Genomic DNA, 15,026 nt, shown 5'->3' with positions numbered 1-15,026 from the left:
ATCTGTCCTATATGTGCTAAAGATGCTGCGACTAAATTCATTTGTTGTAACAAATGTTTAGAATGGTTACACTTTATTTGTGTTAGAGTAAATGCTAATATGAAATCCAAACTATGGTTTTGAAATTTTTGCGAAGTCAGTAAAACAAATTTACACAAATTTACATAAAATTATGAGCTTTATCAATATATAACCAATAATCAAAACAGTATTTTATTTTTTATCAAGAAGTAGGTAATAAAATAGGTATATAAATAGCATTTGGGTATTTTATAATATTCAAAATTATGTGGATTTGAATACTTTATCAATATTTTTCTTATCAATAATTCGACCAATCACAGGATAGGAAGTGAAAACAAATGCTTTCACGTCGGACGTGAAAATAACCACTGCTATAAGATAATGTTTAACGTGATAAATGATAATAGACTATAAAGATTAAATAGTTGTTATAGCCAAAACACTCAAAACTCAAGTCAACGGACAACAGTGAGCGTTGAGCAGACTACGGTTTGTAATGATTTCAAATGTTACGATGTTCATTGTATGATCAAATTTCGGACGATTAATAATTACACTTCTAGTTTCTTCTTAAATCTAACAAAATATTTTTACGTTTTAATACGATATGTGTAATAAGTATTTTTTATATTATTAACTGATGAATGATGTGCCGACAATTGTCACTTAGATTTTTAGTGTTGTAGACATCGATCATACCACAGAACTACTTGAAATCACACGCATTAACCACCATGAAGAAGGATAAAACAGGAGACAACGCAAGACCTTATAAACTATAAGTATTTTATGATCGAAATTATATTAATCTCCAATGACACAGTAAAACTGTTTTATTAAGAATACCAATTCTTGTTGAATTTGCTAAATAATTCAAATACATGATTTTATATTATTGGCTTTGAATTAATATAAATCTACATTTTGGATTAGGCATGACAAATATAAAGTATCAACTATGCCAAAAATATTGATTAGAATATTATCCAAGCAGCACTAAAAATTATTGAAAAATAAAATTTTATATAAATTATAACAATTTTTTGCTAAGAAAGTATATATGTATTACAATATGTAAACCAAATTATATTTCTTTCTAATATAGGATACTAATTAAAAATTTTATTTATTATTTTCTTTATTTTCCAATGATCTTGGTGGCTGTAAAGCAAAATATTAAGTTAAGGGTTTCTGTACGTTTGACATGCCTGCTTTACACTTATAAAAACCTTGTGAAAAAGTAAACAGTTTCTGATCAATTGGAAACTTTTTTTGAGATATTGAAGATATTTATTTAAAAATCGATTTGATAACTCAATGCTAAAAATAAATTGAACTTAAATAATTTCTAAAAATCTTCTTAGATAAATATACATGTTATGGCATTAATTTATTAAATTTTATTTTAGATTCATAAATTACACTATAAAATTAAAATTGTTACTTATTTATAGAGTTAAATGTTATTTTAATTATTTTGAACTATTACATAGTTTAATAATATAAATGTTTTTAAAATTTTACAGCCCATCAGTTGGTTAGTTTAACAGGTATTAGTTTTCAGCGAAAAAATATATTGGTAAGTAAATATATGTATTAATTTATTATTTTTTTGGAACAATAATTATATATATCAAATTGTATTATTTTACTTTAGGGAATGGTTGAGCTAACTATTATACCATTAAAAAATAATCTTCAATTTATAAAACTCAATGCTAAACAATGTCGTATATATCGCGTTACTGTTAATGAAAATATTGAAGTTCCTTTCCAATATTTTGATCCATTTGTTGATATTACTCAAAATAAAGATGAAGAGTATGCATTTACCATTTACAATTTAAATATTTAATTTATTATTTGTAATTTTTTTTTTTTAGTAAATTAAATATCATTACTATTTCTTTTTAGACCTACATTAACAGAATTTTCTACATCTCATTTAAATGCAGCTCAAATAACTGATCCCGATAACAATAATGGGGAATTAGTTATAAGTTTACCTGTAGAAGTTACAACATCTGTAAATGATGGAACAAGTATTAAAGTAAGTGTTGAATATTCTTTGGAGCAGCCTAGTGGAGGTGTTCATTTTGTTATTCCTGAAGGAGATGGATCTTTAGTTGAGGTATAAATATTTTAAAATTTGTAAGTGATATAACATTTTTATTTTACTTAAAATATTGTTTTATTTACTTTTAGAGACGAGCTCATATGTTTACTATGTGTTTTGAGAATTCATCTCGATTATGGTTTCCATGTGTCGATAGTTATGCAGAACCGTGTACATGGGATTTAGAATTTACTGTTGATGAAAATATGACAGCAGTATCTTGTGGAGATTTAATCGAAGTTGTTGCTGCTCCTGATTTAAGGCGTAAAACATATTATTATAACTTATCAATGCCTACTTCTGCACCAAATATAGCCTTAGCAGTGGGGTAACTATTAAAAAAATAAATTAAAATTTTAGGGTGATATTAAATAATATATTTATTTTAGACCTTTTGAAATTTATGTGGACCCTACCATGCATATTATAACTCACTTCTGTTTGCCGGGGCTTTCAGAACTTCTACCTACAGTTGCAAAATACACACATGAAGCATTAGAATTTTATGAAGATACATTATCTAATGGTTATCCTTATAGTTGTTATAAACAAGTATTTGTTGATGAAACTCCTACAGACTATGCATCGTATGCTTCAATGGGCATTATGAGGTAATGCATTTAAATTTTATGAAAGTTTAATTATTCTAGAACTTTTTGTTAATTATTACCTATAAACTTAACATTTTTGCAGTGTTAATCTTTTACATCCAAAACAAATTATTGATCAAGTTTATGTTTCAAAAAAAATCTTAGCTCAAGTTATGGCAGAACAATTTTTCGGTTGTTTTATTTCAACTCAAAATTGGTCAGATTGGTGGCTCACATGTGGTATAGCATTATATATGTCTGGTCTTTTTGCAAAAAAATGTTTTGGCAATAATTCTTATCGTGAATGGATTCACAATGTATATATTTTTACTATTATTGTGTTTGTTATTTTATTATAAGTATTAATATTTTTAATACAGGAATTAACAAGTTTGGTGAAATATGAAGAAGAAATTGGACCTATAGTATTAGATCCAACCCAACAACCAGCTCCAACAAGTAGTGGTCTTGTTAGTCCAGGAGGAACTTCTAATCCTGGATTTTCATTATCTTTCAATAATGTGCAAAACACTAACGAAATCTCTAATTTTTATTTCTCTACTCGTAGCTTACACACAATATCGCCTCGTTATTTTCATTACATGACCAAAAAGGCACATCTTGTATTAAGGATGCTGGAAAATCGAATTGGTTATTCATTGTTATTACAGGTAAGATTTTAATATAATCTAACTTAATATAAATTTATAATACATTTAAAATTATTATTAATATTGATAATTATTTAATTAACTAATTTTTAAATTTCACTCCAGTTATTGTAAATTAAATATACATCATATACTTAAATTAAACATTTATATATATATTAGGTATATAACCTTTGTCAATACAATTATTATTATTATAGGTTTTGAATAAGCATTTATCTTTAGCAAGCAATGCATCTCAAAATCCAATGAACTCAGGTTTATGGGGCCACATGTTAATAAGTACAAATATATTTAACAAGACTATTTTTACTGTATCTGGCATTGATATGTCTGTATTTATTGATCAATGGGTTAGAACTGGTGGTCATGCAAAATTTACTTGTACCTTTGTATTCAATAGAAAAAGGTTTAGTACTTTAATTTAAATACAATTATATTTATTACATGTTATATATTTTATTAGGAATACATTAGAATTAGAAATTAAGCAGGATGCTGTTAGTCAACGAGGCATTCGTAAATATGTTGGACCATTATTAGTTAGCATTCAAGAATTGGATGGTCCATTTAAACATACTTTGCAAGTTGAAGGTAATGTAGCTCGAGCAGATATAACCTGTCATTCAAAAAGTAGACGTAACAAGAAAAAAAAAATACCTTTATGTACAGGGGATGAAGTAGATATTGATTTAAATGCTATGGAGTAAGTAAAAATAAATAATATACTATACATTATTAGTACTATTAAACAATGTTATAAAATCTAATTATATTTCAGTAATGACTCGCCTGTATTATGGATTCGATTAGATCCCGAAATGACCATTTTACGCAGTTGTATTATAGAACAACCTGAATACCAATGGAATTATCAATTGCGACATGAAAAAGATATAACTGCTCAAATGGAAGCAGTGGTAGCTCTTGATAAATTTCCTACTATTGCTACACGTAATGCTTTATGTGATATTATTGAAAATGAACAAGTGTATATTCATGTCCGGTGTAAAGCAGCTCACTGTTTAACTAAGGTAACTAAGCTAACTTCACATTATAATAACTAATAACCAATTTATAATTATCTATTATAATTGATTGCTATTGACCTATTTTTTTGATGATAGATTGCAAATGCAATGGTGACTAATTGGACTGGACCACCAGCAATGTTAGCAACATTTAAAAAAATGTTTGGATCATTTTCATGTCCACATATTATTAAACAAAATAATTTCTCAAATCTACAACATTACTATCTACAGAAAGTACTTAAGTTAAATATAAAATAAAAAATCATCTTTTAAAAATCTAATAGTTTACTGTTCATTTTAGACAATTCCAATTGCAATGGCTGGTTTAAGAAATTCTCATGGAATTTGTCCCCCTGAAATCTTGAAATTTATATTAGATCTAATTAAGTATAATGATAATAGCAAAAATAGATATTCTGATAATTACTATAGAGCTTCATTAATTGAAGCTCTTGGTGAAACAATTACACCAGTTATATCTTTAATGCAAAAAGCGTAAGTAACAAAGTTTTATTATTTTACTGATAATGAAATACCTAAATCACTTAAAAATTATTCAAATATTCTTAATTTAATTATTTACATGTTTTTTATAATTTTTTTTTTTTTTTTTAGTTGTGATATAACTGCAGATTCGCTTTCTGGAGATTCAAAATTAATACTTGAAGAAATTACACAGCACTTAAATTTGGAAAAACGTTTGCAAACCTATAAATACCCAATAACAATAACCTGCTTGAAAGCTATCAGAAAGTTACAAAAATTTGGTCACTTACCTAATAATCCTAACATATTTCGTTCTTATTCATCATATGGAAATTTTATTGGTTTGAATTTAATTGAATATATTAAAATAAATATAAATAATTATTTATTTTAATATATATATACATGCTTTTCATTTTTTTAGGAGTAAGGCTTTGTGCATTAGAAGCTTTAGTTGATTTCACTTGTTTAGATGGGCGTTGGGATGATTTAAAGTATCTTATAGACATAGCAGATAGTGATCCAGATCCAAAAGTTAGGAATGAGCTTGTTCGTATGTTGTGTAAAAATCCACCATTTACACCTAAAAAACCAAATAATCGATTAAACAATGAGTATCTATCTCATCACTTATGGAAACTTATCAAGTATGTTAAAAAAATATATGGATACATTTATTGTTTAACTATTCCAGTTTTAACATTAATAACCAAAGGTGTCAGAGTGCCAAATCTACCTTATTATTGAGTAGACCATTTTAATAGTTTATGAAATTTGATGCTATGAAAAATCATTTAAAATTAAAATTGATTTTGAGTACACGTATTGTATCAGCCTATTTCTAAGAATATTTTTATCAAGAATCATAGTTTATTTTTCTATTTAGCAAATAGAAGTTGAATTAATTTTTGTCCAATAATAACTGTATATATTCTCTATTGTTATTTAATGATTATTAATTTTATGTTAAACAGTACACACTGGATAATATATTTAACATACTTATTTCAAATCATCAATAGTTTTAGAAAATATTTTTTTTCATATATTATTAAGTTGTTATAAAACAACATTTCCACTTCATAGGCTAATAAAGAAAAATTATCACAAAACATTTTTGATATTTAAAAATTATTACAACTTATAAGACTAACTTACAATAAATCTTGTACTTAATATTCAATCTTTAAAAAGAAAAATTATGATTATAAATTTAAAAAAAAAAAATGAAAATATTGAAGTATAAGTTGTTCTTAAATAGCTTAATAAAAGATAAAATATTTCAAAAATAATTTAATGTCCAAAGAATGTTATTTATAGTTATTAATTTGGAATCATATTCTTTATAACTAGGACCCGGATTTATATGCTCTAAAAACCTCAGAAATATGCACTATAATTTATACTTTTATTTTATAGAAATATACCCTATAAAATAAAAATAAAAGTCTTTATTTTCATTAATTATAAATAAATAAAATAGAATGAAAGTTACATGCTCTCAGATCATGACAAATATGACCAATGTATGAATCACTAAAACCTACTCAATAAAAGATGACTACTTGTCTCGATAGGTCTCAGGTAAGATAATGTTTTTGTCAAATTCCATGGACTATAAATAATAAATATAACTATAAATAACATATTTATACAGCTATTTTTTGGCCTGTTCAGAAAAACATACAAATGCATATAAAGATACCCTATTAATAGCTTACTATTAACTCCCCAAAATATTAACTTGATTCAATTTTATACCAAAATGAATACAAACAAAAAATAAAAATCTTTGTAAAACCAACATGTTTATGTATATACTTAGAATCTAAAATTAAATTATAATATAAAATATTTAAATTAATTGAATGTAATTTACTGTTTTAGTTCATTGCTATCATATGATACAACATTGCGTTGTAATTTTGTCGACTTATATTATACTTTATTTGGACGGCAAAAAATTTTACGTGCTGAAGTTGCTGCATTGTACAAGCCAATCAAAGTTGAAGTAGAGGTTGAATTTTATTTTATTAATAAATAAAATAATTATGTTTATCATAAATTATATTTTGTGTATATTAGGCAAAGTCTTGTACTCTCCCAAATATTATTGTCGAACCAGATAATAATTCTAATGGTGAACGTGGTATCAAACGACCTATAGATCATGAAGAACAATTAGATATCCCAGAAATTGTTGATCAATTAAAAGTTGAAAGTGATAATGTAGACAATGAATTTGAAATTGATTTACATTTTGATAAGAAAATAAAGGTAAAGCTTAATTGACAATATTAAAATTTGTTACTATTATATGACTATTTTTTCTAATATTTTGATTAAAATTATGATTCAGACTGAGATCAAAAAAGATAGTGAAGAGGCTATTAATGAACTTAAAGAAGTCAACTTAGTTCCAACCATCAGGCCATCATTTGAACTGAATGAGAACAAATCTAAAACGGGTTATTTCTCTGAAAATTCTGCTTCTCTCCCTGGAATCTTGGTATCTAATTCCTCTGGACCGGTTGGTTTTGAACCTGGAATGTTTAATGTAAAACCAGAAGATCAGTCAAATAAACCTGTAGTTCTACAAAATGAGAGTAAACACCATCATCATCATCACCACCACCATCATCATCATCATAGTAAAATAGATGGAACCAGTAATTCTGTATGTTAATTTTAAAATGTTGATTATGATGAAATATTTTTATAAGTAATATATATTTATTTTTTTTTAGAGCAAGAAAAAGAAAAAAGATAAAAAAAAACATAAGCATAAACATAAACACAAACATGAACACAAGCATAAGCAAGATAAATTGAAGGAAAAAAGTAAAGAAGATACTACAATTATTAAAGTAAAAGAAGAAACTTTGACATCTGGAAGTTCTAGTAGTGACGATACATCTAGAGACTTGAGTGTATTTATTTAATTATTAATACAGACATTTTATGTATATATTTTTATATTTTTTATTTTTTGATATAATTAATATTTATTTCGATTACTATAAATAAAATAATATCAAATTCTAATTCCAAATTATTAAAATTTCTGCTTAGTACACATATACACTATTATCTATTACTATCATAATTATTATTAATTTATATGTTATTTACTTAATGAAAAAATGTTTTGATTAAATAAATCTATATTATAATAAGTAAAAAAAAATATATATAATTTTACTTAAAATGCAATAAGTATATTTGTCTAATGGCTATTATTTTTAGTTATCTGTTACCTATTTTGTTTTTAATGAAAACAGTTGATAACATGTGTATGTCTAAGAATTTATGCTATCAAAAAACTGATAGAAAAAACCTGAAAAAAATTTAAATTTTGAAAATAATAATAACAAAGTTTTTTAAATAAATTTTTGATTTTTTTATACTGAATTACTATTTTTTTTCGTAATTTAATTTTTGATAATACCAATATAGGAAGATAATCTTTAGGTTAATGTATAAAGTACTGTACATTATTGTCCACTGGTAGTCAAATTGAAAGTTGTCCAAAGTAATATTATGGAAAAACGACTCAAATTTGTTTATAATAGGTATTCATCTGTATGTATTATAAATTGCATTATTGTTTAAGATTTAAGAACTAGTATGTTTACAATATACATATACAAATGTTACTATTTAAGGCAATAAAGTAAATAAAATATGAGACATAATAATTAAACATAATTTTTTCACTATTGGAAAAAATTTGATATAAGATAACATTCTTAAAAACAGGAAAAAAATCCAACTTCCATTTTTTAGTAATTAACAATAGTTTAAAATACTTGTCTATATATCTATATAATACAATGCAAAGTAGCAAAATGCAATTTATTATTAATAATCAACGTGTTTGTATGTTTTTTAATTCTGTATATAATTATAAATTATAATACTATTATTATTATTATTATTATTTAAAGTATAATAAAATTATCTTAATTTATACCTTTTGGAAATTAACCAGCTGAAAGGTATACAAATTGAATTAGACATCCAATTGCGCTAATAAATCTCACATACATTTATTTATTTTTATTTAATATCTTTTTGAGATTTCTGGAATGAATATAAACGATTAAGAAACAAAAAAAATATAAAATATTATTTGACTCGTTTAGTCAGGTGATGAATAATGTAATCATTGAAAATATATTCGTTGACTAAACGGCTAAATATTATATTTAGCAAATTTACGAATTTATATATTTCAAATTCACCGCGTACCTTCCAGTCAGAGACGGGTCAGCTGATCGCTATCAGATAACGAGTTGTGCGCATGACATTTTCTTTTCTTTCATTTTTATTATTATTATTATTATTATTATTATTGAGCTCACAGATGTTCTAATGGCTGTTTTGCATTCGATATTATTGGCTTATTTCTACCTTGTCAGAATTAATTCGTCATAATCAAAAGTCGGAGAGGATATTATTATTTTGGCTCTACCACTTTTTCCGTCAACCGTTTGTGTTCGCGTGTCGTGGCTCTCTAGCAATCTGCTCTCGTAGACCGTCGAACAACTGTCATTCGCTCGATTCCCAAAGGATCCCAATCAGCCTAAATACAACCCGAACGGACTTGTCTGGTCTCGCTCCAGTAACTAGTAAGTAAGACGCAATAATCGTATAATGAGCCTGAAGTATTCATGTCCGGACAAAGGATTATTGGGTACAGGACCCCTCTTTTCATTATTTTTAGTAACGATTCCGAGGTTTCTGTATCTATATTCATCAAATTTGATAATTTTTTTTTTTAATATTTACTATTTGTTTACGTGAAAGTTTTTACGACTTCACCATGATTTTTTCAAAACAATTGATTTATGATTAGTGACCAAAACGGTTCCCTGCAACCATAATTCGTATTATTATTGTATTATGTATATGTATATACAACTTGCCTACCTACTAATTATTGAGTAATATTCGATTTATGTTAGTCCTTGAGTTTGTTTAAGTTTAATTTTAATTAATTATTTTATGTCCCAATTGAGATCGGGTGGTTTATTATAAAATCTGATAGTTAATTAGTATTTTTTTATCCATATTTTAGTGTAATAAATTAGGTGTATCCAGTTTTCTTATTAAATTGTTAAATTTATTAAATGTTGGATACATTATTTTTCACCACATGTGTATCAATTAAGTTGGCTTCATAAAATTTACCAAAATTGTATTTTTTATATTTTAATTAACATATTTTTCTATCTTTAGAGTAAAATATAATATAAGATTTTATTTAATAATACAAATTATTACTTGGATTTATTTTATTGAATAACTTTATATTTAAACTAAATATAAAAATAACTTTTGTTGAATTACCCATTTACCTATAATGAAATAATATCAATGAAAATTAAACTTACTTGAAACTTTTTGTATTTGCATATTTCTTAGGAAGCTGAATATTTAAAATCTAATTTAACTCAAAACTCAATTTATAACACTACTCAAGTCTAAAATTGTATATTCTGTATTTTTGAATATCTTACCAAATTTAAATGATTTTCCATGTTTAAAGGTCTTAATATATTAAATAATTTATACAAATTGTATTAATAAAAAAAGCAATTAAATTAAAAATCTAATTTCAAAATAAAGAACATGCACATATATGGCAATCTATATTTTGAATCATACTGAAGATTTATTAATTATACAAAAATAGAATTTATTTATTATAATGGTCAACACAATAGACATATGATGCATAAGATTTTTCTGCATATCATTACATTTTTTGAAGTTTATTCCAGTTTTATAAAATATAATTACAGCATAAGTACCTATTTTAGATTATTTTAGTGCATATGTGTATTTAATTATTTTTAACGAATAAAATTTTTAGTTCTATTTATAATTGATATAAAAACTATTTACTGTCAATCAGAATAGTCTTATAAACTAATAAGATAATTTTGGTTTTATCATTTAATGCACATTATATAAATTTAATAAAGATTTCAGCGATAGATATTGTAGGTAGTATAAAATGATTGAGATTTATTTATATATTATCTATCACAGATAATATAATCTAAATTTAATTTAATCAATTGACTATCATTAAATAGAACCACTTAATAATTATCAACTATAACTGAAACAGCTGAAATTAATTTATACATATCATTTAAAAATTAAAATTAACAAATACATTTATACCATATACATTTCAACTAAAATTTATATTTATATTCTGTTTTCTTTCAAACTTGTTTATTTATTCCAAAGATATAATCGATAAATAATTATGTTTATTTTTTTTGTTTACAATTTAAAAACTACTGCTAGAATCATTTTCTTTTGTAGAAAATGTTATAGAAAGATTACTATGAAAAACCTTTTTATTAATAAAACTTTATAATATAATAATGTCCTTATAGTTAGTTAATCAAATAAATAAAATATTCAATTGATACAAAGGAATCACCTATTCAATTTACTCTAACTTTAGTTTTTATTTGAATACATACACTAATTAACTGATTAAATTAAAACATTAAGGAAATGTTTATTTTAATCTTGTTGTAATTCTATAAATTCTAAATAGATAGGTATCACCGTGTACCTAAAATATAAATATATTTTTCAGTAAACTTGGTATACAATTCTGCCAACTGCTATGTCTTCACCTAGTGCCGGCAAGCGCCGTATGGACACAGATGTCATAAAATTGATAGAAAGCAAACATGAGGTTACTCTTTTAAACGGCTTGAATGAGTTTTGTGTTAAACTCTATGGACCACGTGGTACTCCTTACGAAGGTGGCTTATGGAAAGTTCGAGTGCATCTTCCCGAACATTATCCATTTAAATCTCCTTCAATTGGCTTTATTAATAAAATTTACCATCCAAACATTGATGAAGTATCTGGTACTGTTTGTCTTGATGTAATCAACCAAGCTTGGACTGCTTTGTATGACCTGCTTAATATTTTTGAGTCATTTCTGCCCCAGTTGCTTGCCTACCCAAATCCAATTGATCCATTAAATGGTGATGCTGCAGCTTTGTATTTGCATAAACCTGAACAATATAAAAAGCGTGTTGAAGAATATGTAAAAAAATATGCTACGGAAGAAGCACTCAAAGATGATGGAAATGCTGGTTCGGACAGCGATGAATCCTCTATGTCGGAGTTTAGTGAAAGTGAAGCACAAGACATGGAGCTATAGCCATCATTTTTCTAAAATTAATTAATAATTATAAATATTATTATGTATCCAATTTTTTCGTTTGTTTTCACTAATTTACTTAAATGTTAGTTAAAGTTAAGTAGATATTGGTAGGTTTTTTTATGTTGATCACATCTTTTTAATACTTGAAGAATTAATTTTGTAGATATTTTTTTTTAAGGTCAAAAAAATTAATTTGTGATATTCATAGAAGAAAATACAATAATAATAATAATAATAATAATAATAGATTAATAGTAATACGTCAAACTTAAAACCCATTTTCATTAGATTTATGTATGCTTATAGTCCAGACTATTCTAGAAATTTATGAGCTTGGTTGTGTCGTACAATTTGTTAATATTTGTTATAAAAGCTATGTGTCTGTTAAAATATTTATGAAAATAGATACAAAGAAACAGATATACAGTTTAATTTTAAAAATCAACTTGCTTTTTAGGCTAGTACTTTCTGCCTTATTGTACGTACAACTATTTTGTTAATATGGTTTATACAAATACTTTATTCAATTTTAAATTTCATAATACTGTCGTTGACCATGTATTAAGAATAACTCTTTCATATTTTGTAAACTATGATACAACTTAAATAATATTTTAATAATGGTCTACGTAAAAATTACATTTATGTTATCAAAAACAGTATACATTTAATCTAAAAATTACCTATATTATGTTTTTTTTTTTTTTTTCAAGCAAAACATATATTCTCTATTAACTTTTACTATATTTAATAGACAACCAAAATAAATAAATAATTAATGTCTTAATTAAAAAAGAATTCATAATTTTTCAAATATTTGTATATCCTAATAAAAAAAATATGTATTTTCATGTTTAAAACAAATTTATAATGTATTAGAATTTCACCTTAAAATAATGGGTGTAAAGGTGACGTAATTACAATTAACTTTTAAAAATAATTTGTGCCACAATGGTGAATGTATACCATGTAGCCTTAAGACTATGGATTATAATAGAATTATTATTGCTCTGTTATCAAATATAGTTTTATAATACAATATTCTTACAGATTCTTATGTTGTTTAAAAATTCCCTTTCTATTCTATGAGAAATTAACAGTTGCTTAAATTAATAAATATTTGTAAAAATTAATTCATTTTAATAAAGCAAGTATATAAAAATTGTAATTGGAAAACAAATCAATTAATTATTAAACACTTAAGTTCTATTGTTACTATTTGCAACCATGCAATTTATACTTTTTCTCATTATATAAGATTTTAAAATTTTAAACCAACATCATTTTTTTTTCTTAAAGAATCCCCTGATCTCAATATATTTTAGGTTTTTTTTGAAAGTGTAACTTTTCTGTTTTAAATGTCCATACAACTTTTGTAATGTCAGTTATATTCTACAGATAAATTAATAGAAAAATAAAATGAGAAACATTAAATCCAAATTGTATTGTATAATATGATTTGATTAAGCCATTTATTAATGCACTATGAATTACTTTACTTTTTTTTTATGTATTAAAATTGCTTAATAGCTTTATTTTTCCTTAGTAAGTTAAGTTTTATCTTGTTGTTTTTCATTATAAAATAAATATATATTATATATTATTTATCAATTTATCATTATAAATTTAATATATATATATATATATAAATAAATATGTATGTACTTTTAAGTATATAATATTATATTATGTGATTATATTGTGCATGGAATTTTTAGATGGATGACTGTAGCAATAATAATAGTAAATATCAAGAAGAAACAACTGATCCAGTTCGATTAAGTGAATATGATCAGGCTATTCTTGACAAACAAAATTCACGGATGGTTTCATCATTCAGAGCACAAGAAATTGAAAAAAATTCAAAAAAACATTGGGATATTTTCTATAAGAACAATGGAAACCGTTTCTTTAAAGATAGACACTGGACTACCAGAGAATTTTCTGAATTACTTGGAGATGATGTTCATCAAAAACATATATTAGAAATTGGGTGTGGGGTTGGAAATCTTATATATCCACTTCTTGCTGATGGATTGAATGCTAAATTTTATGCATGTGATTTTTCGCCAAGAGCTATTGAATGCTTGAAATCAAATCCTTCTTATGATCCATCATTTATTAATGCGTTTACATGTGATATTGTTACGGACGAATTGATCACCAAAATACCTAAAAATAGTTTGGATATGGTAACTGCCATATTTGTGTTGTCGGCTATTCATCCAGACAATCATCAAACAGTTATATCAAATATTTATAAAGTATTGAAATATGGAGGACTTTTATTGTTTCGAGACTATGGAATTTATGACATGGCACAACTGAGATTCAAGCCAGGACACAAGATAGCAGAAAACTTTTACATGCGTCAAGACGGTACAAGGTGAATAGTTATTATATATATTTATAATATTATAGAATATTTATTTAGATATTTTTAATTTTTACAGATCATATTTTTTTTCAATTGAATATTTTAAAAGTTTAATGGAAACAAATGGATTTGTAGAATGTTCTAATAAGTATGTGTGTAAAAGGACAGTTAACATTAAAGAAGATATTGATGTACCAAGGAGATTTATTCAAGCAACATTTTCTAAGCGACGGCTATCTACAGATGTCTAACATATTTGAATACAATTTGAAACTTTACTATTGGTTATGATATTCATAAAATTTAGCTTAAAAATAAATCTGGATTATTAAAACCAAGAAAAGTATTTGAGAGTTTATTTTATAAAATAATTATATAAGACTTACATAATTATAATATGTAGTAAAAATGTAAAATTTAATAATTCAGTCTATAAACATTACCAAATAATACTATGTGTTCTCTGATATGATTTATTTCATTTTATTTAAGTATAGGTGCTATGTAAGATCTTGCATCTT

The 15,026-nt window shown here is 24.7% G+C and overlaps 3 protein-coding genes across 3 annotated transcripts; all 3 read left to right on the top strand.

Annotated features, from left to right (window-relative positions):
- The first annotated feature begins 454 nt into the window (after positions 1 to 454).
- LOC112601751 (transcription initiation factor TFIID subunit 2) lies at positions 455 to 8,017 on the top strand. The gene is made up of 19 exons (XM_025349519.1): positions 455 to 802; positions 1,549 to 1,603; positions 1,682 to 1,845; positions 1,939 to 2,155; positions 2,230 to 2,468; positions 2,530 to 2,751; positions 2,834 to 3,047; positions 3,111 to 3,401; positions 3,602 to 3,810; positions 3,868 to 4,107; positions 4,183 to 4,435; positions 4,529 to 4,669; positions 4,737 to 4,930; positions 5,051 to 5,262; positions 5,346 to 5,568; positions 6,809 to 6,938; positions 7,007 to 7,198; positions 7,281 to 7,598; positions 7,669 to 8,017. The coding sequence occupies exons 1-19, from the start codon at positions 759 to 761 to the stop codon at positions 7,861 to 7,863; spliced, it is 3,753 nt and encodes a 1,250-aa protein (XP_025205304.1). The 5' UTR covers positions 455 to 758; the 3' UTR covers positions 7,864 to 8,017.
- A 1,445-nt stretch (positions 8,018 to 9,462) lies between these two features.
- Positions 9,463 to 15,012, top strand: LOC112601801 (methyltransferase-like protein 6). The gene is made up of 3 exons (XM_025349583.1): positions 9,463 to 9,552; positions 13,847 to 14,514; positions 14,582 to 15,012. The coding sequence occupies exons 2-3, from the start codon at positions 13,847 to 13,849 to the stop codon at positions 14,754 to 14,756; spliced, it is 843 nt and encodes a 280-aa protein (XP_025205368.1). The 5' UTR covers positions 9,463 to 9,552; the 3' UTR covers positions 14,757 to 15,012.
- On the top strand, positions 9,464 to 12,732 carry LOC112601802 (ubiquitin-conjugating enzyme E2 H). The gene is made up of 2 exons (XM_025349584.1): positions 9,464 to 9,552; positions 11,547 to 12,732. Exon 2 carries the CDS (start codon positions 11,577 to 11,579, stop codon positions 12,123 to 12,125), a length of 549 nt encoding a protein of 182 aa, XP_025205369.1. The 5' UTR covers positions 9,464 to 9,552; positions 11,547 to 11,576; the 3' UTR covers positions 12,126 to 12,732.
- Positions 15,013 to 15,026: the final 14 nt, after the last annotated feature.

The sequence above is a fragment of the Melanaphis sacchari genome, unplaced genomic scaffold (genome assembly GCF_002803265.2).
Source record: "Melanaphis sacchari strain LSU unplaced genomic scaffold, SCAv2.0 Contig7_pilon_pilon, whole genome shotgun sequence".
Taxonomy (NCBI): Eukaryota; Metazoa; Arthropoda; class Insecta; order Hemiptera; family Aphididae; genus Melanaphis; species Melanaphis sacchari.
Note: the sequence above shows the minus strand (reverse complement) of the source record. Positions and strands in the feature narration are given on the sequence as shown.